This window comes from Symphalangus syndactylus, chromosome 9, assembly GCF_028878055.3.
Source record: "Symphalangus syndactylus isolate Jambi chromosome 9, NHGRI_mSymSyn1-v2.1_pri, whole genome shotgun sequence".
Lineage (NCBI taxonomy): Eukaryota > Metazoa > Chordata > Mammalia > Primates > Hylobatidae > Symphalangus > Symphalangus syndactylus.
Genome location: NC_072431.2, coordinates 86,019,769 through 86,045,192, shown reverse-complemented (window position 1 = coordinate 86,045,192; position 25,424 = coordinate 86,019,769). Strand labels below are relative to the sequence as shown.

General features: G+C 51.0%; 1 protein-coding gene and 1 long non-coding RNA gene across 6 annotated transcripts in view; one reads left to right on the top strand and one right to left on the bottom strand.

The window, feature by feature from the left end:
- The window catches only part of LOC134731343 (uncharacterized), a 50,483-nt gene extending 33,106 nt beyond the window's left edge, over window positions 1-17,377 (top strand). For 2 of the 3 annotated variants that reach the window (XR_010113541.1, XR_010113543.1), the window contains one exon: window positions 11,041-11,322. This is a non-coding gene — a long non-coding RNA (uncharacterized lncRNA). Of the gene's footprint in view, window positions 1-11,040; window positions 11,323-16,627 lie in introns of those variants that run through there. The other variant, XR_010113542.1, reaches the window with a different exon arrangement.
- Window positions 1-19,824, bottom strand: part of NPC1L1 (NPC1 like intracellular cholesterol transporter 1) — a 28,846-nt gene extending 9,022 nt beyond the window's left edge. Inside the window, exons 1-12 of one of the 3 annotated variants that reach the window (XM_055293240.2) lie at window positions 19,700-19,824; window positions 17,318-18,843; window positions 15,423-15,523; window positions 14,855-15,027; window positions 14,439-14,567; window positions 13,038-13,220; window positions 12,330-12,444; window positions 12,021-12,148; window positions 10,666-10,803; window positions 10,343-10,432; window positions 703-893; window positions 362-486 (exon numbers count right to left, since the gene is read on the bottom strand). In XM_055293240.2, coding sequence (XP_055149215.1) covers window positions 362-486; window positions 703-893; window positions 10,343-10,432; window positions 10,666-10,803; window positions 12,021-12,148; window positions 12,330-12,444; window positions 13,038-13,220; window positions 14,439-14,567; window positions 14,855-15,027; window positions 15,423-15,523; window positions 17,318-18,843; window positions 19,700-19,753 — 2,953 coding nt within the window. In that variant the 5' untranslated portion in view covers window positions 19,754-19,824. Of the gene's footprint in view, window positions 1-361; window positions 487-702; window positions 894-10,342; window positions 10,433-10,665; window positions 10,804-12,020; window positions 12,149-12,329; window positions 12,445-13,037; window positions 13,221-14,438; window positions 14,568-14,854; window positions 15,028-15,422; window positions 15,524-17,317; window positions 18,844-19,699 lie in introns of those variants that run through there. The other 2 variants (XM_055293241.2, XM_055293242.2) reach the window with 2 other exon arrangements.
- Between the last annotated feature and the right edge of the window lie 5,600 nt (window positions 19,825-25,424).

Genomic DNA, 25,424 nt, shown 5'->3' with positions numbered 1-25,424 from the left:
CCCACAAAGGCCTCTCCACCTACAAATGCCACTGCTTTGGGCGGCAGGGCCATGTGCTAACCTCAACAGCTCTACCTCCCAACTCCCCACTGCCCTGCCACCCAGGAGCGCCACGTGATCTGAAAGTGGGGGCACAGTACACAGCAGCATACATGTGTGATGCCCACAGGCCAGCACAGTCACCCACACAGGTGCTCCTCACAGAGTGCCTGTCCCTCAGGCCACATCTGCACCCATGCCCCCGACGGACCCTGCAAGATTCGTGGGAGAGGTTGAGGGAGCCTCTCCCGTCCTCTCCTTTCTGTTGCCTCAGTTTGCCCGAGCTGTGGTGGACAGTGAGCCCCCATGGCCCCACACTCACTGACGGTTGAGGGGCAGAACTTGTCCTTATTGGGGCCAGATATATAAAGGCGGCAGCAGGAGGACGGGGTCAGCCAGTCAATGAAGTCATCCACCCAGGAGGAGGCAGGGATGGCCAGGTAAGACCTAAAGGTCAGGTGGGAAGAAGGGTGAAAAGGCCAGCTGGGCAGGGTGGTGGGTCCTTCTCGTGGCCCAACCCCCACGCAGCCCTCCCCAGGCATACAGCAGCAGGGCAGCAGGGCAGCAGGACAGGGATAGAACAGGCAGGAAGAGGGGACTGCAGAGGACTGGGGGTACTCAAACAGGGAGTAGGCCGGGGTTTGGGGCGGGCCAGGAACTCACTGCTCAGGGAACTCTGTGGCATACTGGATCTTCTGGGTGAAGGAGAAGTTGTTGCAGCCTGCACTGGAGCAGATGGCATTCATCCCAGCCTCGCTGGAGAAGTTGTAGCCCGAGGTGGTAACAAAGTATACCGGAGCCCCCACCTCGAAGTAGCGGTTCAGAAAGAGGAAATAGTCAAGCAGGTACGAGTCCTAGGAGTGGAGGAGGGTCAGTGAGCTTTGGTTCGCTATGCACACCCCTGAAGGGCTCACTCCAGCTCACACTCTCAAAGGTACACACAGAGGTACATGCTAAAAGGCACATGCTCAGAGGTCCATGATCAGAGGAACACACAGAGGAACATGTTCAGAGATACACATGCAGTTACACACTCAAAGGGATGTGCTCAGTGGGACACTCAGAGATATACAGGCAGATACATGCTTAGAGGTACACAGAGGCACATGCACACAAGTACACAAAATATACACAGAGATGTACATGCTCAGAGGTCACACACAAAGTACATATAGAGAAGGACATGCACAGACACACACACTCGGGTACTCTCAAGATGTATGTGCACTGTACAGTTACACCGGAACAGTTTTAGGTGTACCCACTGATGAACATACTCCAAGGTTCACAGAATAGGTACAATCACAGGTGCAAACAGAAGTACACTTATGGAGGTACAAGCACAGAGCAACACCTATCACCTCACATGAACACACACTGACACACACAAACATGCACAGACACATAATTGTACCCCTTCCTATCACCCCCAATTTGGCACAGCCACAGTCTAACAAGCTGGCCTGTGACAACGGCCCATATTTGTGTGCACATATAAATGTCAGTGTGTACACCCTCAAAGCCATGCACCAGGCATCCTCATGGTCTTCTCCCTTCTATAACATAAAGGCTCAGAGTGACATTAGGGAAAATGGCACAGTAGGAAGTGTCAGGAATCTCTCTCCCCACCTAGACAACAATTTGTCTGGTTTAACTATTTTGTTTTTGTTTTGTTTTGTTTTGTTTTGTTTTGTTTTGTTTTGTTTTGAGATGGAATCTTCTGGGCTGGAGTGCAGTCACGCAATCTCTGCTCACGCAACCTCCACCTCCTGGGTTCAAGTGATTCTTATGCCTCAGCCTCCTGAGTAGCTGGGATTACAGGCACGTGCCACCACTCCCAGCTGATTTTTGTATTTTTAAAAGAGATGGGGTTTCACCATGTTGGCCAGGCTGGTCTCAAACTCCTGACCTCAAGTGATCCACCGTCTTGGCCTCCCAAATGGCTGGGATTACAGGTGTGAGCCACCACGCCAGCCCTGGTGTAACTATTTTGGAACTCTGGAGTCTATTGAGGACTGGAAGCTTCCAGGATAAGGCTTGGACAGTAAATTGTGGTTAATTTCAGGCAATGTCAGCTTGTAGTACAGTAGCAGCTACCCATTTGCCACTCCCAGCCTCAAGGCATGCAGCTGTGTATGCTTTCCAGAAGCAGCTTGTACACAGCTTGCAGGAGCCAGGTAGGCAAGGACACCATCCACCAAATATCAGCTGGGCATGATGGCTTACACTTGTAATTTCAGAACTTTGGGAGGGCAAGCAGGAGGGTCACTTGAGCCCAAGAGTGGGAGACCGATCTGGGCACATAGCGACACCCTGTCTCTACAAAAAAATACAAAAGTTAGCTGGGTGTGGTGGTACATGCCTGTAGTCCTAGCTACTCAGGAGGCTGAGATAGGAGAATCATTTGAGCCTGGAAGTTTGCTGCTGCAGTGAGCTATGATTGCACCACTGCACTCCAGCCTGGGCAAGAGAGCCAGACCCTGTCTCTAATAAATAAATAAATAAATTCAAAGATCAAAGATCTGAGTTCTGATCATTGATCATTACTTCTGATATTGGTGGTACAGATACACAGGCAGGCAGCCACTACTGCAACTCCCACCATCATTGTTGCAACCGCCTCCACATCTTACTAAAGTGACTTCCAGGAGATTTAAAGAGTAAGCACCTATCCCCCACCCCTTCATTTTTCCCTTTTTCTCCTTTTGGAAACCATACATATAAGGACAAGGACATTCAAAAGCAACCATAAATATAGGGATATTTAGACAGTCACCACACTGCATAAATGCTCAGAGAAAAATGCAGTCTCAAAAATACCTGAGAAGACATTAACTCTGTACCTTTGGCTGATCCCCAGCACAGAAACACCAACAGCAATAAATAAAATAAAGCAAGCCCTGGGAAAGAAGGAGAATCTGATCTCCAGAGCTACAACATTATAAGAATCAAATGTCCATTTTTCAACCAAAAACACACCAAGAAAAAGAAAAACATGGCCCATTCAAAGGAAAAATATTAACCAACAGAAACTGTTCCTGGGTAAGACCAGACAGCAGACTTACTAGACAAAGACTTCAAAACAATTGTCTCAGCTGGGCGCAGTAGCTCATGCCTGTAATCCCAGAACTTCAGAAGGCCAAGGCAGGCAGATCACATGAGGCCAGGAGTTCGAGACCAGCCTGGCTAATATGGTGAAACCCTGTCTCTACTAAAAATACAAAAATTAGCTGAGCATGGTGGCAGGCACCTGTAATCCCAGCTACTTGGGAGGCTGAGACTTAACCCCAGGAGGCAGAGGTTGCAGTGACCTGAGATCACACCACTGCACTCCAGCCTGGGTGACAGAGCAAGACTCTGTCTCAAAAAATAAATAAATAAATAATAAAATAAATGAATAAAACAATTGCCTTAAAGTTGCTCAAAGAGCTAAAAGAAAACAAAGTCAAGGAAATAATTTATGAACAAAATGGAAATATCAATAAGCAGGAAACAAAAAGAAGCAAAAAAACTCTGGAGCTAAAAAGTACAGTAACTTAAATGAAAAATTCACTAGAGGGATTCAAAAGCAGTCAGAAGAAAGAATTAGCAAACTGAAGATAAGACCATTGAAATTACTGAGTCTGAAGAAGAGAAAGGAAAAATAATAACAAAAGTGAACAGAGCACGGCCCAAGGGACCTGTGAGACATCATCATCATCAAATAGAACAAAATATGCATTGTAAGAATTCCAGAAGAAAAGAGAAAGGTGAAGCGAGATTATTTGAAAAAATTATGGCCAGAACTCCCCAAATTTGATGAAGACATGAATATAAACATTCAAGAAACTCAATAAACTCCAGTAGGATAAACTAAAGAAACCCACACCAAAGGATATTATAATTTTTTTTTTTTTTGAGATGGAGTTTCGCTCTGTTGCCAGGCTGGAGTGCAGTGGCACAATCTCAGCTCACTGCAACCTCTGCCTCCTGGGTTCAAGTGATTCTTCTGCCTCAGCCTCCCAAGTATCTTGGACTACAAGAGCGCACAACCATGCCCAGCTAATTTTTGTATTTTTAGTAGAGATGAGATTTCACCACATTGGCCAGGATGGTCTTGATCTCTTGACCTTGTGATCCACCCACCTTGGCCTCCCAAAGTGCTGGGATTATAGGCGTGAGCCACTGCACCTGGCTGGATATTATAATTTAGCTGTCAAAAATCAAAGACAAGCCAGGCATGGTGGCATATACCTGTAGTCCCAGCTACTCAAGAGGCTGAGGTGGGAGGATTGCTTGAGCCCAGGGTTTCAAGGCCATTCTAGGCAACATAGCAAGACCCTGTCTCTAAAAAATAAAAATAAAAAGTAAAATAAAATGTTTTTTTAAAAATAGAAAATATTGAAAAAAAAGTGACTTGGCATATACAAAAGATCCTCAAAAAGATTATCAGCATATTTCTCATCAGAAACCTTGAAGCCCAGATGGCAGTGGGTTTGTAAATTGAAAGTGCTGAAGAATGCTGGGCATGGTGGCTCATGCCTGTAATCCCAGCACTTCAGGAGGCTGAGGCAGGTAGATCACCTGAGGTCAGGAGTTTGAGACTAGCCTGGCCAACATGGCAAAACCCCATCTCTACTGAAAATACAAAAATTAGCCAGGCGTGGTGGCACACACTTGTAATCCCAGCTACTCAGGAGGATGAAGCAGGAGAATCACTTGAACCTGGGAAGCAGAGGTTGCAGTGAGCTGAGATCATGCCACTGCACTCCAGCCTGGACGACAGAGTGAGACTCTGTCTCAAAAACAAACAACAAAAAAAAAAACAAGTGCTGAAGAAAAAACAATTGTCAATGAAGAATCCTAATTCCAGCAAAACTGTCACTTAAAAATGAGGGAGAAGGCCAGGCATGGTGGCTCATGCCTGTAATCCCAGCACTTTGGGAGGCCGAGGCAGACAGATCATTTGAGGCCAGGAGTTTGAGACCAGCTTGACTAACATGGTGAGACCCCATCTCTGCTAAAAATACAAAAATTAGCCAGGCATGGAGGCATGCACCTGTAATCCCAGCTACTTTGGAGGCTGAGGTAGTAGAATCTCTTGAACCTGGGAGGTGGAGGTTGCTGTGAGCCGAGATCACACCACTGCACTCCAGTCTGGGCAACAGAGTGAGACTCCATCTCAAAAAAAAAAAGAAAACTAAAAATAAAAAATAAAAATAGGGGAGACGCCAGATGAGGTGATTCTTCCTATAATCCCAATACTTTGGGAGGCTGAGACAGGAGGATCACTTGAGCCCAAAAGTTCGAGACCAGCCTGGGTAACATAGTGAGACCCCCATCTCAAAAAAATTGTTTTAATTAAAAAATAAAAATGGGCCAGGCACGGAGGCTCACGCCTGTAATCCCAGCACTTTGGGAGGCCAAGGTGGGTGGATCACCTGAGGTCAGGAGTTCATGACCAGCCTGGCCAACATGGTAAAACCCTGTCTCTATTAAAAATACAAAAATTAGCCTGGCATGGTGGCATGCACTTGTAATCTCAGCTTCTCAGGAGGCTGAGGCAGGAGAATCACTTGAACCCAGGAGGCGGAGATTGCAGTGAGCTGAGATCATGCCATTGTACTCCAGCCTGGGCAACAAGAGTGAAACTCCATCTCAAAATAAATAAAAAATTTTAAAAAATTAAAATGAGGGTGAAATTAAGACATTCTCAGATAAACAAAAGCTGAAGGAGTTCATTATCACTAGGCCTTCCCTGAAAGAAATGCTAAAAGGCATCCTATAGGTTGAAATAAAAAGACATTAGACAGGCCAGGCATGGTGGCTCATGCCTGTAATCCCAGCACTTTGGGAGGCCAGGGCGGGCGGATCACCTGAGGTTGGGAGTTCAAGACCAGCCTGACCAATGGAGAAACCCCATCTCTACTAAAAATACAAAATTAGCCTGGCATGGTGGCACATGCCTATAATCCCAGGACTCGGGAGGCTGAGGCAGGAGAATCACTTGAACCCAGGAGGCGGAGGTTGCAGTGAGCTGAGATCACACCATTGCACTCCAGCCTGGGTGGGCAACAAGAGCGAAACAACGTCTCAAAAAAAAAAAAAAAAAGACATCATACAGTAAGTCAAAGATGTATGAAGAAATAAAAATCCCTTGGCTAGGTGGGAGGATCTTTTGAGGCTGGGAGTTTGAGGTTATAGTGAGCTATGATCACACCACTGCATTTCAGCCTGGGCAACAGAGCAAGACTCTGCCTCTTTAAATAAATAAATAAATAAATCCCTGGCAAAGGTAAATAAATGGGCAGTTATAAATGTTATGATGTATAACTCCACCTTTTTGTACATGATTTAAGAGACTCATGCAAAAAAATCATTAGCCTATGATTTTAGATACACAATGCATAAAAATACAAAAGTTTTTGAGAAATAGTCTCGCTCTATTGCCCAAGCTGGAGTACAGTGGTATGATCCCAGCTCACTGCAACCTCTACCTCCTAGATTCAAGCAATTCTCATGTCTCAGCCTCCCAAGTAGCTAGGTTTACAGTTGTGTGCCACCATGCCTGGCTAATTTTTGTATTTTTAGTAGAGATGGGGTTTTGTCACGTTGGCCAGACTAATCTCGAACTCCTGGCCTCAAGTGATCCAACCACCTCACAAAGTGCTGGGATAACAGCCATGAGCCACTGCACCCAGCTGAAAATATAATTTTTTGAGACAAGGTCTCTCTCTGTTGCTCAGGCTGGAGTGCAGTGGCATGATCATAGCTGACTGCATCCTTGAATTCCTGGACTCAAGCAAGCCTCCCACATAGCTGGGACTAGAGGCATGTGTCACCTTGCCTAGCTTGCCCAGCTAGAAAAATTTTAAATTTTTTCTAGAGATGGGATCTCACTGTGTTGGCCAGGCTGGCCTCAAATTCCTGGCCCCAAGCAATCCTCTTGCCTCCACCTCTCAAAGCATTGGCATTACAGGCATGAGCCACCATGGCTAGCTAAGATATAATTTTGTGACATCAATAACTGAAAGGGAGGTAAGATGGAGTTGTTATAGCAGCAGAGTTTTTGTATGCTATGGAAACAAAGTTGGCATAAATTTAGAGTGTTATAACTTCAGCACATTTAATATAATCCCCATGATAATCACAAATAAAATTAGCTGTAGGCTATGCACAAAAGGAAATGAGAAGGAAAATGTAAAATTTCACTAGTAGCAATCAACTAAGCACAAAATAAGTCAGTAATGCAGGAAATGAGAAACAAAAAAGCTACAAGGCATATAGAAAACAAATAGCAAAATGACAGAAGTAAATCTCTCCTCATTAGTAATTACTGTAAATGTAAATGGATTAAACTCTCCAATCAAAAGAGAGTAGTTGGACCAGGCGTAGTGGCTCACACCTGTAATCCCAGCACTTTGGGAGGCCGAGGTGGGTGGATTACTCAAAGTCAGGAGTTTGAGACCAGCCTGGCCAACATGGTGAAACCCTGTCTCTACAAAAAATACAAAAAAATTAGCCAGGCATGGTGGCATGCACCTGTAATCCCAGCTACTCGGGAGGCTGAGGCAGGAGAATTGCTTGAACCCAGGAGGTGTAAGTTGCAGTGAGCCAAGGTCGCTCCACTGCACCCCAGCCTGGGTGACAGACCGAGGCCCCATCTCAAAAAAAAAAAAAAAAAAGAGTGGTAGAATGGATTAAACACACACACACACACACACACACACACACACACACACGATCGAGATTGTGAGAGTCAGCATACTGTGCCCTAGGCAGCCCCCATCTGCTAAAAAACAACAAAACGTGATCTAACTATATGCTGTCTCCAAGAGACTCACCTTAGATCCAAAAACACAAATAGATTGAAAGTGGAAGAACAGAAAAAAGATATTCCATGTAAACAGTAACCAAAAGAAAATAGGGGTAGCTATAGTAATATTAGACAAAATAGACTTTTTTTTTTTGAGACAAATCCTCACTCTGTTGCCCAGGCTGGAGTGCAATGGCATGATCTCAGCTTATCACAACCTCCGCCTCCCAGGTTCAAGTGGTTCTCCTGCCTCAGCCTCCCGAGTAGCTGGGATTATAGGCATGTGCCACCATGCCCAGTTAATTTTGTATTTTTAGTAGAGATGGGATTTCTCCATGTTGGTCAGGCTGGTCTCAAACTCCTGACCTCAGGTGATCTGCCTGCCTCAGCCTCCAAAGTTCTGGGATTACAGGAGTGAGCCACCACTCCCAGCCAAAAAAATAAATATTGTATGAGTTCACTTACCTGAGGTGCTTAGAGTGGTCAAACTCATAGAACAGAAAGTAAATGGGCCGGGCACAGTGGTTCATGCCTGTAATCCCAGCACTTTGGGAGGCCAAAGCAGGCAGATCACAAGGTCAGGAGTTTGAGACCAGCCTGGCCAACATGGCAAAACCCCATCTCTACTAAAAATACAAAAATTAGCTGGGTGTGGTGGCACACGCCTGTAGTCCCAGCTACTCAGGACACTGAGGCAGGAGAATTGCTTGAACCCGGGAGGCAGAGGCTGCAGTAAGCCAAGTCTGCACCATTGCACTCCAGCCTGGGTGACAGAGCAAGATTCCATCTCAAAAAAAAGAAAAAGTAGGGGCCAGGTGTGGTGGCTTACACCTGTAATCCCAGCACTTTGGGAGGCCAAGGTGGGTGGATCACCTGAGGTCAGAAGTTCAAGACCAGCCAGGCCAACCTGGTGAAACCCCGTCTCTACTAAAAATACAAAAATTAGCTGGGTGTGGTGGTGGCCACCTGTAATCCCAGCTACTTGGGAGGCTGAGGCAGGAGAATCACTTGAACCCGGGAGGTGGGGATTGCGGTGAGCAGGGATTGCACCATTGCACTCCAGCCTGGGCAACAAGAGCGAAACTCTGTTTCAACAAACAAAAAAAAAGTAAATGGTGGTTGTGTCAGGGGCTGAGGGGAGGGGAGAATGGGGAGTCACTGTTTGTTGGGTAAAGTTTCAATTTTGCAAAAAGGAAAGAGTTTTGGAGATGGATGGTGGTGATAGTTGAATAGTATGAGTGTATTTAATATCACTGAACTGTACACTTAAAAATGGTTACAATGGTAATTTTCTCTTATGTGTATTTTACCACAATAAAAAGCGGGAAAAAAATGATAAAATTTTTAAAAGCAGTAAGAAACAAATGTCCCCAACAGAAAAATAAACAAAAGACATCAACATAAAACCTCAGCAGGGTCTGTTGGCCCATCACGTCCTTCCTTCTTGCTCTTGGGGCACTAGAGACCCTCTTCACCTCAGCCCCGTGACATAGCCCCCAGGGCTTCTGCAGGTGGCAGGTTCATTCCGTGACTCCTCACCTGCTCTCCCTCCATACGGTCACCCAAAGTACAGTCCTGAGCCATCTGTTCTTGTCCTCCCTCACTTGGCTTCCAGGACCCCAGGCCAGTACTGCCTAACACACCTACCCCAGCCGCACCCCACTCAGCCCTGTTGTGGGCTCGGGCCTGGCTGCTTCCACTGGGGCTCCTGCCAGTGCCCAGACCCTTGCCCAAACCTCCATCACAGTTCCCCAGATGGGACCTAGATATCGAGTCCCCTTGATGTCCTCCCTCTCCCTAGAGCTTGCTCATGCAGTCTGACCGTGTGTCTCAGACTTTGTTGTCTGTGGCTGCTTCCTCTTGGCCACCAGCCCATGGCCACCACTGATGCATATCCAGAAGAGCCAGGTCCCCAGCCCTGGCTGATGCATTGTGCCTGTTGGCCCACACACTTACTGGTCCAGGCTGGGCAATCAGCACTCTCCCCCACCATGCCCTTGGCCTCCAGCTCATCCCACCCCCACAGTCGCTGCCACGCCCAGGAAACACACCTGGGCTCACCCCAGCCTCCCACTGGCGAGTCTGTCATCACTGTCCTCTGCAAATCCTATGCAACCTTGGAGGTCCCCTCCAACCACGGGGCTTTCCTTCTCCTGAACCCCTGCCCTCCCCGGGTTTCAGGCCCAGAGAATTCACAGGGCTGGACACTGGGAAGGCACTCAGCAAAGTGGCAGTCATTCTTTGTGGCCTGCCGTCTCACATGGACAGCCCTTCGATGCCTGGGCCATCTCTCTTACTGTGGCCTGGGGCTGGCACCTGGCTCTTGTGCTGTTCATACACATATGTGGCTTCACTCCCCAGGACTGCTGGAGATGCCTCCAAAGCAGTGAACAATTCTGCACCTCTGGCCAAGCCCCTGGCCGGAGACCCCCGCACCCGTCCCTGCTGGTTGCTACTGCCCCTCCCCAAATCCCAGGGGCCTAAGGGTTGAGAAGGGCCTGGGCTCACCTTGGGCAGCGCCAGCTCCTGGTCCAGTCCCACGCTGATGTGGCACATGTAGTAGAGGCTCACTCCGAACAGGGCAAGAAACAGCAGCAGCTGAGAAGGGACCTGCTGCATGAGACTACCCTGCCTAACAGCCGTCCCCCAATCACACAAATTTAAGTCAGTCAGGGTGTCATGGGCAACACTGTGGAGTTGAGCAGACTTGCGTGCCAGCCCCAAGTATCAGCACTTAGGCCTAGGCAACCTCCCTACCTCCAACCCTGCTCTCCCTGAGGCGGGGTCCCCACCTAGTCCCCCTACTCTCGTGTGGTTCGAGGCCCACTCACCACAACGCCTCGAGTGATCCAGTGCAGCAGGAAGGGGGCATAGGCCTTTCGGAAGAAGCCAAGCAGGAGCCCCTCTCCCTGGCCAGGCGGGGGCAGCTCCTGGGGCTTGACACAGCAGCAGACGTCCAACCGGGAGGCCTGGAGTGGGAGGCAGCCCCTCAAGGTAGTCCCAGAGCAGACAAGATCCCAGGGACCACCTTCCTGCCCCCAGGGAGTGTCACCTTCTGTGGGTGGCCCATGCCAGTGCCGCTCATGGAGACATACCAGTGTGCTGTTTTCTTTGCTTTTTTTTTTAAATCTTGATAAAGTATCTTTAAATTTTACACCATCATAGGAACCAACAGATCAACTCCTGTCAACCTCTCATTTATACAGCTGACCCTTGAACAACACGAGTTTGAACTGCCTGGGATCACTTATCCCTGGATTTTCTTCCACCTCTGCCGCCCCTGAAACAGCAAGACCAAACCCTCCTCTTCCTCCTCTTCCTCAGCCTACTCAACCTGAAGACGACGAGGATGAAGACCCTCATGAAGATCCACTTTCACTTCATGAACAGTAAATAGATTTTCTCTTCCTTCTGATTTTCTTACTAACATTTTCTTTTTTCTTGCTTCCTTTATTGTAAGAATACAGTTTATAATACATATAACATTCAAAAGATGTGTTATTGACTATTTATGTTATCATTAAGGCTTCCAGTCAATAGTAAGCTAGTAGGAATTAAGTTTGGAAGGGTCAAATGTTACATGCAGACCAGGCATGGTGGCTCACGCCAGCACTTTGGGAGGCCAAGGTGGGCGGATCACCTGAGGTCAGGAGTTCGAGACCAGCCTGACCAACATGGTGAAACCCCATCTCTACTAAAAACACAAAAATTAGCCAGGCATGCGGGAGGAGGGGGCCTGTAATCCCAGTAATCGGGAGGCTGAGGCAGGAGAATCGCTTGAACCCGGGAGGCAGAGGATGCGGTGAGCTGATACCGCACCATTGCACTCCAGCCTGGGTGACAGAGCGAAACTCCGTCTCAAAAAAAAAAAAAAGTTACACGCAGATTTTCAACTGCTTAGACAGTCGGTGCCCTAATCTCCACATTGTTCAAGGGTCAACTGTATTTTATTTCTCAACCTCATGCACTTTAGGAGGTTTGATTATGTTTAAAAAATTGTCAAAACAAATTTATTTTTCTATAGGAAATTGGAGAATACATGGACTAAATATTACCCTCCTGGCACAATGCCCCTGTCCCCCACCCCATTCTCTGGGCCATCTCTGTGGTAGTAAAGCCACCCCATCTCCCTGCCATGGTGGGAACCCAGAGGCAGGTCCCTCAGTACTGGCCCAGCTGCCCCTACCTCCTGCCTCTTGCTGTCCAAGGAGAGCAGGGCCACAAAGGCTGACATCTGCAGGAGGAAGTCAAGGATCACTGCAAGGCCAGAGGTCAGGGCGAAGGTCCGCACAGCTGGCATGGGGGTCAGGGCCCCTGTGAGGGAGCAGAGGGCTGTCAGGGCACCTTGGCTTCAAGGGCAGAGTGGTAGCCAACATTGACAGGGTGCAGGGGGAAGGGGGTCTGCACTATACCCACTGCCCTCTGGGAACTCCTAGGCTCCGGCACTAACCCAGCAGGCCTAATGCCAAGTGGGGAGGGTCTGACCCAGGCTCACCTAGGAAGAAGCAGATGGCCTCAGAGAGGCTGCACAACAGCATGCTGGGAGCCACCCTGCCTAGGGCTCGCCCAATGTGGACCTCTCGTGGCTCCCCAGGCCTCCGGGGCAGCCTCTGTGTGGGAACAGCAGGGATAAGAGCCAGGGCCCTCCAAGGGCACCGCCCCTCAAAGGCCAGCAGGGAGCTGGCAAGTGCCCAGAGCTGCAGCCAGGCCTGAGGAGCTGCTCTGACTTTCCTGAATCATCAGAGACTCTCATACCCTCCATGGCCAGTGTTCTTCTTCCAGGGTCTGCCTGGGAGAAATGGTTGGTGCATTCGAGATGTCTATAGCATCCCTGTTCCAAGCATTGTTGGAACCCTAATTGTTCACCAACAGGGAGAGGTGAAATCGATTCTGATTTATCCTTACCATGGAATGCTACGTAGCAGCATAAAGACAGGAGGAGGCTGTAATGTACTAACGTGGAGAGGTTTTACTAGACATTGCAAGGGGTTAACAGAAAGCTAATTCCAGATGGTAGAGGCAGGATGAAGTCATTTATGTCAACACACTCTAGTTTCTACAGATATTGTAAACATGAGTGTCGATGAACAGAAAGAGTCTGCAGGGAGACCCAGCAAATTCACGCCAGAGTCCCATCTGGCCAGGAGGTGAGGTTGGGAGAAGAGTGGGCAGTTGGGGGTGTGGAGAGCTCCTCCCTTCTTACCTGGTACTCGAGAACAAAGATGAAGATGTTATCAGCCCCCACGGACAGCACCAGAAAAGGCACCACTTGTAGGATGACCAGGGAGGAGCGGATACCCAGGTAGGAGAAGAAGCCCATGGCAGCCATGACTGCTCCCAGGACCACGGCCACCCCGCCGAGGCCCAGCGTGGCCTTGGAGTCCACCTGCAATGCAAACAGGCTCAGCCCCCTAGCCACCTAGCACCTACCCAGTATGCCCACCAGCCTCAGCTAGGCGAGACAACGCAGCAGGCAGGCACCCTCATTGCCTGCAGGTACCCGATACTGCCCCCAGGGGTGAGGAGCTCACATCTCACATTAAAGCCCCTCTGCAGAGCCATCCTCCCAAGGGTAGGTCCAGGAAACCCAAAGGCATGGGTGAGCCTACTCCATCTTCCTTGAGCATGCATTGCAAGAGATTTTAAGTATTAGCTTTGCATTTGGGCAAGTGAGGGTATGGCACGTAACAGACAGAAAACTGCTCTTAGGCCAGGTGTGGTGACTCACACCTGTAATCTCAACATTTTGGGAGGCTGATGAGGAAGAATCACTTGAGCCCAGGAGTTTGAGACCAGCCTAGGCAAAAAGCGAGACCCCATCTCTACAAAAAATAAAAAACAAAAGAAAAATGGCCGGACATGGTAGCTCACGCCTGTAATCCCAGCACTTTGGGTGGGCGGATCACCTGAGGCCAGGAGTTCAAGACCAGTCTGACCAACATGGAGAAACCCTATCTCTACTAAAAACACAAAATTAACCGGGAGTGGTGGCACATGCCTGTAATGCCAACTACTCGGGAGGCTGAGGCAGGAGAATCGCTTGAACCTGGGAGGCAGAGGTTGCGGTAAGCCGAGATCGCGCCATTACACTCCAGGCTGGGCAACAAGAGCAAAACTCTGTCTCAAAAAAAAAAAAAAAAATAGCTGGGCACAATGGCATGTGCCTATAGTCCCAACTACTTGGGAGGATGAAGCAGGAGGATCACTTGTGCCCAGGAGTTTTGAGGTTGCAGCGAGCTAAGATCATGCCACTGCACTCCAGCCTGGGCAACAGAGCAAGACCATGTCTCAAAAGAAAGAAAGAGAGAAAAAGAGAAACAGAGAGAGAAAGAGAGAGAGAGAAAGAAAAGAAAGAGAAAGAGAGGGTAGGAGGGAAAAGAGAAGAGAAAAGAAAAGAAAAGAAAAAGAAAGGAAAAGAAAATAAAATTGCTCTTGACCTTTCAGCACAGAACACCTGCAAGAGGTATTACCCTTTGGGGCAGCCACTTGGGTGTGTCCACTTTGCTGTTCTGAGGTGCTCTGGTTAGGAAAGTTGTAGAAGGCCTGCTGAAGATGCCTGGGGTCCTGGGCTAGCCCACCTAGCTGTGCCCCTCCCGCTTCTCACCATCACTCGGCTCCAGCTGGAATAGCTGCCCAGGGCCAGAGAGATGTACAGGAATATGACAATGTAGCTGGTGGCAAAGATGGGCAGGTCTTCAGCTGTGGTGCGATTGATCTCGTCTTCCAGAGAGCGCTGTGGACACACACCCGATCAGCCCCCACTGACTGTGCCTGCTCCAGCCAGGCCAGCTCTCAATAGCTCGGTCACTGGGCACTAACTGTGTGTTGTGTCACAGGGCCTGATGGCCCCCTATAATCGCTGGTGAGGCTACAAGAACAGCCATCACAATCACCCCATTCTGAGCAGGCAGCCACTGTCCAGGGTCACTTGGGAAGGGCCAAGGCCAGGAAGGGAACACAGGAACTGACCCAAGACCACCTGGGTTGCACCCCCAGAGCCAGGGACCCTGCAGCCCCTACCTCAGCCATGAACGTGACCTGGAACATGCCAGCCGTCCGACGCTGGAAGGCTCGCATTTCCTCTAAGAAGGCCTCCTCCCACAGCTTGGCCTGGGCCAGACGGGGGTCCCCAGCAGGGTAATTGTTGAGGGAGAATGTCATGATCAGGGCCTCCGCCTCAGAATAGTCCTTCCCTGGGATAAGAAATACTCAGACCCTTCCTGCTGCACCCGTGCCTCCCTCCCCCTCCAGCTGCACCCCTATATTCCCTCCCCCTATCTAGCTGCACCCTTCCCATCACCCCTTGCTCCTTCTCCCCCACTTCTTCCTCATCTGATACATGGCCTTACCTCCTACACCCCACTTCTCTCAGCCAAAGGCAAGACCTTTGGGCCCAGGCAAAAAAAAACAGAGTGCCTGAGTAACACTACGAGAAGATAAAGGAGATGGCAGAGAGAGGAGACAGGACAGGGTTGGCCTACAGCTTCCAGAAGCCAGGCCAACCCTAGGCCACGAGAATCCCCAGCACCACTCCCACCCTCCCGTCTATGGTTCCTGCCCCAATCCTCTCAGGGCCCACTTAGCTTACCTTTGTACCCCCCAATGGCAAGGAAGGGGAAGACAGGGGCCCCATAGTCAGCCATGCAGCTCAGGGCCAGGGCTGTGCCGTCCTTGAAGGTGAGTGGGGCACTGGAGGGAGATGACCACAAAGGGAAAGGGCCTTTCCTGGCCCTGCCCAGTCCCTACGGCCCCTCCCTTCCCCTCCCACCCCAGACCCACAGCACTACGGAGGGTGAGCTGGCGGGGTGGGGGACACTGGCTGCAGATAGCTGCAGATAGCCCAGCTATCTGCATTTAGGCCATTTAGCCATTTAGGACCCAGCCGAGTGGGTCCTAAATGGCTCCCATCCAGCAAGATCTCCTGCAGGCCTCCGCCCACGGAGTGAGTTGGAGCTGCCCTGAGTGCCTTCTCTGTGCCAGGCAGGGGCTGCTCTGGGCCCTGTCCCTCTGAGCCTCTCATGTCTCCACACACTAGCCTGACCTTCCTGGCTCTGACATTATCTGATTCTGGATTGAGCATCACACCTGAAGTCCCATGAGGGTGGAAGAGCTGGGATTTGAGCCATGGGGTCTGGCATGGGCTGTCTCAAACGTTGCCCTCAGCCTCCTTCTCCTGCCTAGGGCCCCCCAAAACCCTGTAGGTATTGAGGTCAGATTTGGAACCCTGGAGCCCAGGAGCCAATGTTTTCACAGTTGGGACACCTGAGCAAAGCTCTCTACCCCCCTCTCTCAGATCTGAGCAAGCGAGTGCTGGTTGCTCTGTGACCTTGAGCAGCTTACCACACCCCTCTGAGCCTCAGTTTTCCTGTCTGTAAAATGGAGATAATTGGACCACCCAAGAGTTGTTGTGAGCATCCAAAGTCAAAATAAAGATAATGCCCTATAATGGACTATAAAGCTACCATCAGACATGAGTCTGAGGTCAAACCATGATGCCTCCCCAGAGCAAACAACGGCTCCTCTCGTTCCTGCTATTTCCAAGAGACAGCCCTTGGGTTCCTGGCACAGACACTCTGGGAAGCAGCCCAAACTTGGGGCCCGGCTGAGGGATGCAGAGCCAGGTAGTGGGGGACAGAAAGTGTTGGCACTCTCTTCCAATCCAGTGGTTCTCAAAGTGTGGCCTGGGGCCCTTAGGTGTCCTAGAGACCCTTTCCAGGGTCTGTAAGGTCAGAACTGTTTTCATAATAACACTAAGATGCTATTTGCCCCTTTTAACTCTCATTTGCTTTGCAGTATGGAGTGCTAAACGTTCACTTTGAGGACCTCTGCTCTACTCCAACCTCAAGGAGCCTCCACTGCCATGGCCTTGCTGCTGCCCTTGGCTCTTGGCCCCCTTGGCCCAGCAGCCTTGTTGGCATCTTGTTGGCAGCACACCAGAGTGGACAGAACCAAGGACTGAACCCCAATCAATAGAAGTGTATGTGGCTGTGGCCTACCCCAGGACACCCGGCCCAGGTGCCTGAGACCAGCCACAACCTCTGGCCTGAGGGCACCTTTTCCAATGCATACCATGGTACCTCATGGGCTACCGACGGCCCTACGGCACCTGGCACAGAAACAAGAAGCAAAACAAAGCAAATATAAATATGTGCTCTGCCAATCGGGCTCCTCTGTCAGACTTAAACCAAGAGTGTGGCAGGGAGCTCCCACATGTCAAGAAATCTGCAGAAAGACAGAGTGGACTCGGGGTTGAAGGGCCAGCAATGGCCACGCACAAACCTGCAACCATGAGCAGGAACTCTGACCAAAGGAAATGGCAGCCGGACGAGGGGCAGAGATAATCATCTGGGTACCCCAGTCCAGAGCCGTAGGAATAGCTACCTCTGGTCCTTCAGGACCAGCTGTATGCCCAGCCAGGTTCCCAGGAGGCCGTGGCAGCCCAGCACCAGCCCACTCCTCACCTGGGCCCCACCACGGACTCACTTGGCACAGTACAGAAAATGGTCCTTCCAGTCGACTTGGGAGGTCTGCCCCATCAGTGTCTGGTTGGCCGTGAGCAGCAGGAGCGTGCGGTTGTTTTGGAAATACTGCAGGAGGCTATTGATGCAGCAGTCGTAGAGACTGGTATTGTCTGGATTGAGGGGGGCGTAGCAGATGTCCCGCAGGGAGATGTTGCGCTGTGCTTCGGGCAACCATACCTGGAGGTGCCGCAGCCTCTCCTGCAGCTCCAGCAGCTCCAGCAGCAAGTCCAGGTCCAGGATCCCGCTGAAGTTCTTGGGCCCCAGCAGCAGAGAGTCATACCTGTAGCTGGACCGGTTAGGAGCCGTCAGGATCACCTGGTTGGTTCGGAAGAAGGGGCCGAAATGCTGGTCATGGAAAGCCTTCTCACTCCTGGCTTGGCTATTGGGGGCCGACCACAGCTCCACGGGGTCTGTAGTGAGCTCTGTAAAGACCAGGCCTGCTGCCAAGGCCACCACCGGGATGACAGATAGCACCAGGATGGTCAGAGGCCACGAAGCCACCCACGTGCCCCAGCCCTGGAAGAACTGGCCAAGGAGGGTGTGGGTGGAGAAACTGAGCTTGTCAGAGAGGCTGGTGCTCTTCTTGGAGTCCACCGTCTTGCTTTTGTCCCTGGCGGGGGCCACACGGAGTCCCACGAGCAGGATGGTGACCACAGCGAAGACAGAACAGAGGATGATGATGAGGACCAGCCTGCCCGGCATCCGGCCCAGGTAGAAGGTGGAGTCCAGGGCCTGGGGGCGGGCTATGGCAGGACAGGATGCAGCACAGTCCTGGCAGGAGCAGGCCACCACGTCGTCACCTTGGGACTCATTGCAACGTGCAACCCCCTCATTCAGAGGCTGAATCCCACTCCCCACGGCCTGGCCGGGCTCCAAGAGGTGGAAGGTGATGTCCAGTGGGGCCAGACCATTGCCTGTGTCTCCCTGGAAGTTGAGCCAGCGCTGGGCATTGCAAAGGGCAGAGCCATACACGCCACACATGGTGCCCACAGCCAGCGTGGCGGCTGCAGGGATGCGCACACGGCTGCAGGAGTCATAGCTCTGCTCGGCAAAGCTATGCTGGTAGAAGGCCTCATAGGCCACCACAGCTGGGAGTTGTCCAGCCCCTAGCTGGGCCACACGGGTCACATTGATGAAGAGGCTCTGGTTGGGGCTGCACGTGTTGTGGCAGTGCAGGTTCACGAAATTGTCAGAGCAGGCTGGGCAGCGGGTGAGGAGGGCCTTGGTGATCGACATACTCGCTTCCAGTGATACCAGCTGCTTGGCGGAGCAGCAGGCTTGGGTGTTGGGGCCAGTGTAGAGGCGGGGGCAGATCTTCTGTAATAGGACCAGGTGATCACCTGTGATCTTGCGGGCCGGTGTGTTGGACAGGCAGGACACGTTGGAGAGTGTCATGAGGCCTCCAGACAGCTCGGGGTTCTTCCCACATTCGTCATAGAAGGCGCAGTAGCCAGGCTGGTGGATGGGTGTGTAAGGTTCGCTCTGGGCCTGCAGAGCACAGCAACATCACGCATGGGCCCTGACACAGCTGGGTGCCATCCAGACAGCAGGCAACCAGGAAGGGTGTGGGGGTAAGAAGGACATGGAGCAGAGGCAGGGAAGCGGGGAGTGTGGGGAGTAGGAAGCCTCCTGGAGGCATGTGCCAGCCAGCCAGTGTTGGAGTGACAACACTGGCCTTTCTTCCTGGGGGTGGCCTGATAGACCTGCAGCTTAGGAAAGTCATGCTGGAGAGGCTAGAGATGGGTAAGGAGGCAAAGCTGACTCCAAGGTCCCGGGTTCTGCCCACGTCGAAGTCAGCCTGAGTCCCCACACTGTACAACACATCCAGAGGCCAGGGTCTGTCATGGAGAGTCTGTGCAGGAGGCCCCCCCGCTCCCACCACCATCACCACCACCACCTGCTTGAGGCCAAAAGCCATCACCCACCTCCCAGACACAAAGTGAGCGAGGAACTTAAGAGGCACCAGCCCTGGATCTTCTCCCAGCCTCCAAAGTGCTCAGTCTTCCCTAGGTGATGCTCACCAGGTAACCCCATCCCAGCACCTCCTTGCCTCAGACCTCCCTTAACTGCAGAACTGGACCCCACAGTAGGGCCAGTGACAGGAGCACCCCAGTCCAGCAGCCTCTTTCACCCCCGTGTGCATTCAACCCTGTGACCTGGAAACCCTCCACCTGCACCCCTCCTCTGTGGGGCCTGGCATCCCTCATGTGTCCAGAAACTGGCCCAGCCCACAGGCCCTGAGGCTCCCTTGCTGTTACCCAGTAACGCTCGCCTGGTACAAGGCTGGCTCCAGGGTCCCTAACTGGAGGCCGCAGGGGAGGTGGAGCCAAGCCCTGGGACTCACCAAATGCAGGAGCAGGGCCCACAGCAGCCAGCCCTTCAGGCCGGCCTCTGCCATCCCGGGTCTGGGAAGGGGTCAGCGGGGAGCCAGGCCAGGCCTCAGGAACAGCCAAGGGCCGAACACACATTAAGGCAGCCTCCTCCCTTCAATGACAACCCTGGCCTGACTGGGTTAGGGACCAATGAGGCTGAGCCCTGCTGGTTAATGATCCACCACTCCTACTGTTTGGCCCCAGTCCACAGGCCCCTGCTTTAGATGAGCCTCATCACGCAGGTGCTAGGGTCTCCACTCACTTCCCAAAGCGACCGAAGCCAGAGGGCTGAATCAGCTAGGGGAGAGACCACGCTATTAGCCCCTAACTCAGCCTCTGCTGGAGTTGGTGCCAGGGCCTGGAGGCACAGATGGGACCAGACACTGGCTGGGCTCCAGCCTCAGGAGCTCAGCATGGCCGAGGAACCTCCGCACCCTCCCTGGCTCAGCCTCAGACCCCAGCTCTGCCCTACCCCCTCTTGGGACCAGGGCCAGCTATGGGCTCAGAGGCACCCTCTGCACTGTCATCCCTAGCAACTGTTGTTAATTAATATTAACAGCCTGATAACGGAGGGGCGGTCAGGGTGGAGTGACGCAGTGACAAAAGTCCCCTCCTCCAGGAAGCAAAGGGAAAGAACAGCTCACTCTAGGGCCTGACATTTGACAGAGACCCCAGATAGTGGAAGACTCTCCTTTGCTCACTTTGCTCTTCATCCCCCCTTCCCCCTGACCTTCTCCCTCTTGTCCCTTGCCCAGGCCTGTCCCACCAGTCACCCCTAACAAGGGACAGAGCATGGCCAGGAGCCTCGAGCAGCAGCTCTGCTCCACCTGGGCCCAGGGGTGTGGTACACACTTTCTGCTCCCTCCTGATAGGAATCTTCAAGGCCTACTTTGGGCTCTCACTATCACCAGGATGGGCCATGACCTTGGCCCCATTACCAAAGCTGAGCTGCAGATAAGGGCAGCTTGTTGGGAACATCTCCTGCGTGGCCACCTACTGGAGACAGCTGCAGGGAGGGACCTGTCTCTAGTGTTCTGTGGACCCCTGCCTGATTCACAGGGGAGCCACCCAGCCTCATGCAGGGGAAGACAGAGGCTGAGAGGAAGGGGGCCGAGGCAGGGTCAGGCTGACTCCTCAGCCCTCAAGACAGCCACAGTGGAGAGGAAAGACAGTCAGCAGCCAAGGGCCTGCCCCTGTGAGTGACAGCTCCATCCAGCACCTTCCCAGCATTGCTTCCAAGTCCCTGGCCGGCAGAGGTGGAGACCCCACCACCCATGAAGCTGCCTCTCTAGGTCCTCTGTTCCTGGTGTTGTCATCTAGTTCCTCCAGAAACAGATCCTGAAACAAGGATCCCAGTGCAAAGAGTTTATTGGGGAGATGACCCCAGATGACAGCAGTCCGTGAGTGGGGAATGAGCCAGGGGATGGAAGGAAGCTGACCAGAGTGCATCCAAGAGCTTGCTCCTGCCCCCAGGGACCTCCAGGAGCTGGTGGGGACGTGCCCAGGAAGGTCCCCTCCAAGGAATAAGGACACAGACAGCTTTCCACCATGTTCATCTGTCACTGGTAGAGGACATTCCTGGAAGCTTTAGCCCCAGCACGTGGCGGGCACATTCAGGGTCAAAGGGCCTTAGGCAGGGCCGTGGGCACTTGGCAGCAAGAAGTCACTGTTGGCATGCACGGGGCTGTGAGTGTCAGAACAAACATATGAAAGGCCCACCCTGCCTTTCATATGTTTGTTCCCGTGGGGGCTGCCTAGGCTAAGCCCCTGGAGCCCAGCTGTGCCCAGCCTAGCACCACAGAGAGATAGAGTCCAGCTATTTGGTCTCCTGGGGTCGTTTGTGAAACACGTGCAGTGTAACAGCGGCACAATCCGGCTCTGAATGACAGTGAAAATTTTACACCCGATCTCCCAACCCAGCTGCTGGTGCCTCTGGACACACGGGCCGAGCTGTGACCATATGATATGTACATGCATCCTGCTTTTTCTCTTGACTTTTCACATAAATCCTCCCTGTTGCCTTCAATCTCTGATCAGCACGTCTGTGACTAGGTTATGGTCCACAGGACGCATGGATCTTCTCCTCTTCTGGTGCTGACTGTCGGGCCGGTTCCCAATAGTTCATTTTTGATAAATAAGTTTCTGGTTGACTTCTTTGCACCTAACAATGTTTCCTCTTTTTTTGAATTTATTTCCTTAAAACAAGTTCCCCCAGATGAGATTTGTGAGTCAGAGTACAATGTTTACCATCCTTTTTTTTTTTTTTTTTTTGAGACCGTGTCTCACTCTGTTGCCAGGCTGGAGTGCAGTGGCGCAATCTCGACTCACTGCAACTTCCGCCTCCTGGGTTCAAACGATTCTCCTGCCTCAGCCTCCCGAGTAGCTGGGACTACAGGCATATGCCATCATGCCTGGTTAATTTTTGTATTTTTAGTAGAGACAGGGTTTCACCACATCGGCCAGGATGGTCTCGATCTCCTGATCTCGTGATCCGCCTGCCTCAGCCTCCCAAACTGCTGGGATTACAGGTGTGAGCCACCAGCCCCAGCCCAATGTTTACGACTCTTATGTGGACAGCTCATTTCTTTCCTCAGGCTAATCTAGGATTTATTGGGTAATTATCAGATTCTCAGTTATTGGAATTTGGTGAAGGGTTGATGCCAGTCTTGGGTAATGAAGACTCGGTGATTTCCCGAGGGCCGTGACTCTTACCACTGACATGGGCAACTCGCACAGGCACCATCTTCCCGCAGTCTCACCTTCATCGTGTATTATGTTTGTCATTAGACCTTACTAATTTAATGACTGCCAGATAATACCTCATTTTCCACTTTCTATTGGTATTAGTAAGATTGATATTATAAGTTTGATGTTGGAATCATAAGACATGCCCGAAATGATTATATATAATCATTTCCCAAGCTTCTCACCCATCAGAAGGGCCCAGAGCTGTGCCAGTTCACTGAGGGAGCAGCCGGGGGTGAGGCAGCCATCAGCAGAGCAGCCCTCTGTGGTTGGCTCTGGGGTGACACCTGGCAGAGGCTGCCCCAGGTGAGTCATGTGCAGACAAGCCCTGGAGACATGAGGATCACTCACTGAAATAAGCCAGGCACAGAAAGACAAACTTCATGTGTTTTCACTCATTTATGGGAGCTAAAAATTAAAACAAATGTATGGCAATAGACAGTAGGTAGAACGATGGTTACCAGAGGCTGGGAAGAGTAGTGGGGAGGTAGGGGGAAGCGGAGATGGTTGATGGGTACAAAAATATAATTAGAATGAATAAGAGCTGGTATTTGATAGCAATAACAGGGTAATTACAATCAGCAGTACATTTTAAAATAACTAAAAGGGTGTAATTAAAATGTTTGTAACAGAGAAGTGACAAATGCTTGAGGTGATGGTCACCCCATTTACAACCTGATGTGATTATGACACATTGTATGTCTGTATCAAACTATCTGATGTACCCCATAAATATATAATCTACTGTGTACCCATAAAAATTAAATTAAAAATAAAATCACTCGCTGACTTGCTGTTCTGCATCCCAACAGCATTCAAAAAGTTTGGGGATCTGGGCTGAGAGGAAGGTAGGTGACATTGCTAAGCCGGTCACCTGTACCTTGGCTGGATATGTGTACAACACTCTGACCAGTACAGATGTGAGTAATCACATCCCCTACTTCTGGCTCTTTGGGGTAACCAGCCTGCCGGTGGCCCCTTCGTCTTTCTTGCCATCAGAACCTGCACTCTGTTTGGTGAAGGACTGTGTCCACTGCTCAGGTGAGAGAGGCTCTCCCTGTTCTCCCAGCCCCCTTTACAGCTAGCAGGGGCCCTGTGATCCCTGTGGGAAGGCTTTTTCTTCCCTCATGAAAGGAGAGGTATGCAGCTGGCATGATATTCTAGCCTTCCCCACTTTTCGCTGCACTAGACAGATGGAAGGTCTGGAGCTGTAGCAACCATCTTGTGATCCTGAAGCATTGAACACGAGGAAAAAGTTGAGATGCAAAAAATGCCCATGGAAATGACATCAGCAAAATGGTGGCCTAGGAAGCTCCAAGCTCTCATTTCCAAACTGAAACACTGAATAAACAAGCCAAACTGTCAGAACCAACTTTGTTGGCACTCTAGAAAACAAAGGCCTACAGCAACCAGGCAAACACTCAAGTTAAAAAAGGCCATCTTCAAAACAGTAGCAAAGTTTTGTGGTGTTTTTACTTAGTCTTGCCCCACCCCTTCCCCAGCATGGCATCAGTCTTGTCTATTTTTTGTTTTTTTTTTGAAACAGGGTCTCATTCTGTAGCCCAGGCTGAAGTGTATTGATACAATCATGGCTTACTGCAGCCTCAAACTCCTGGGCTCAAGCAATCCTCCAACCTCAGCCTCCTGAGAAGCTAGAATTACAGGTATGTGCCACCACACCCAGCTAGTGTTTTAAATTATTTGTAGAGTTGGGGTCTCACTATGTTGTCTGGGCTGGGGCTGGTCTCAAACTCCTGGTCTCAAGTGATCCTCCTGCATTGGCCTCCCAAAGTTTTGGGATTACAGGCATGAGCCACTGCACCCAGCCAACAGTTTTGAAATTGAGACAACAGTACCACAGTTCTCAGTTCCCTCCCTCCAAAGAGAGCAGGCCTTATTTGCAAACTGTTATGTGCATCTGTTCTTATCTGGGGGATCCTGGAAGAACTGATGCAAGATGCTGTATCTCTTGCCTAAAACCAGGACATTGCTCAGAAAAGATGCCTGGGGCAAGAGGTTATAGGTAGAGACATGCCATAGACCATTTTAAACCCAGAGGAGAAGCTTGGACAATTTGGATATTCGGCAGCAACTCGTGGGCGCAGTGGCTTACGTCTGTAACCGCAACACTTGCGGATGCTGAAGCAGGCAGATTGCTTGAGCCCAGGAGTTTGAGACCAGTATGGACAACATAGCAAGACCCTGTCTCTACAAAAAATTTAAAAATTAGCTGGGGGTGGTGGCATGCACCTGTAGTCCCAGCTACTTGGGAGGCTGAGGCGGGAGGATTGCTTGAGCCCAGAAGTTTGAGACTGCAGTGAGCCATGATTGTGCCACTGCACTCCAGCCAGTGCAGTAGAGCAAGTCTCTGTCTTAAAATATATATATGTACATAAATTTTTAAAGCAGCTATGAGCCAAGCACAGTGGCTCATGCCTGTAATCCCATTGCTTTTGGAGGCCAAGGTGGGAGGATCACTTGAGGCCAGGAGTTTGAGACCAGCCTGGGCAATAATTGCAAGACCCCATCTCTACAAAAAATAAAATGTAAAAAAAGTTAGCTAGCATGGTGGCATGTACCTGTAGTCCCAGCTATTTGGGAGGCTGAGGTGGGAGGATCATCTGAGTTTAGGGGTTTGAGGCTGCAGTGAGCCATACCGCACCACTGCACTCCAGGCTGGACATTGACTCGAAAAAAAAGAAGAAGAAGAAGCTGCCAGGTGCAGTGGCTCATGCCTGTAATCACAGCAGTTTGGAAGACCAAGGCAAGAGGACTGCTTGAGGCCAGGAGTTTGAGACAAGCCTGGCCAAGATAGTGAGAGCCTGTCTCTACAACAAAATAGAAAGGCAGGCTGAGCATGGTGGCTCACACCTGTAATCTCAGCAATTTGGGAGGTTGAGGTGGGAAGATCCTGCCCTGATCCCAAGAGTTTGAAACCAGCCTGGGAAACAT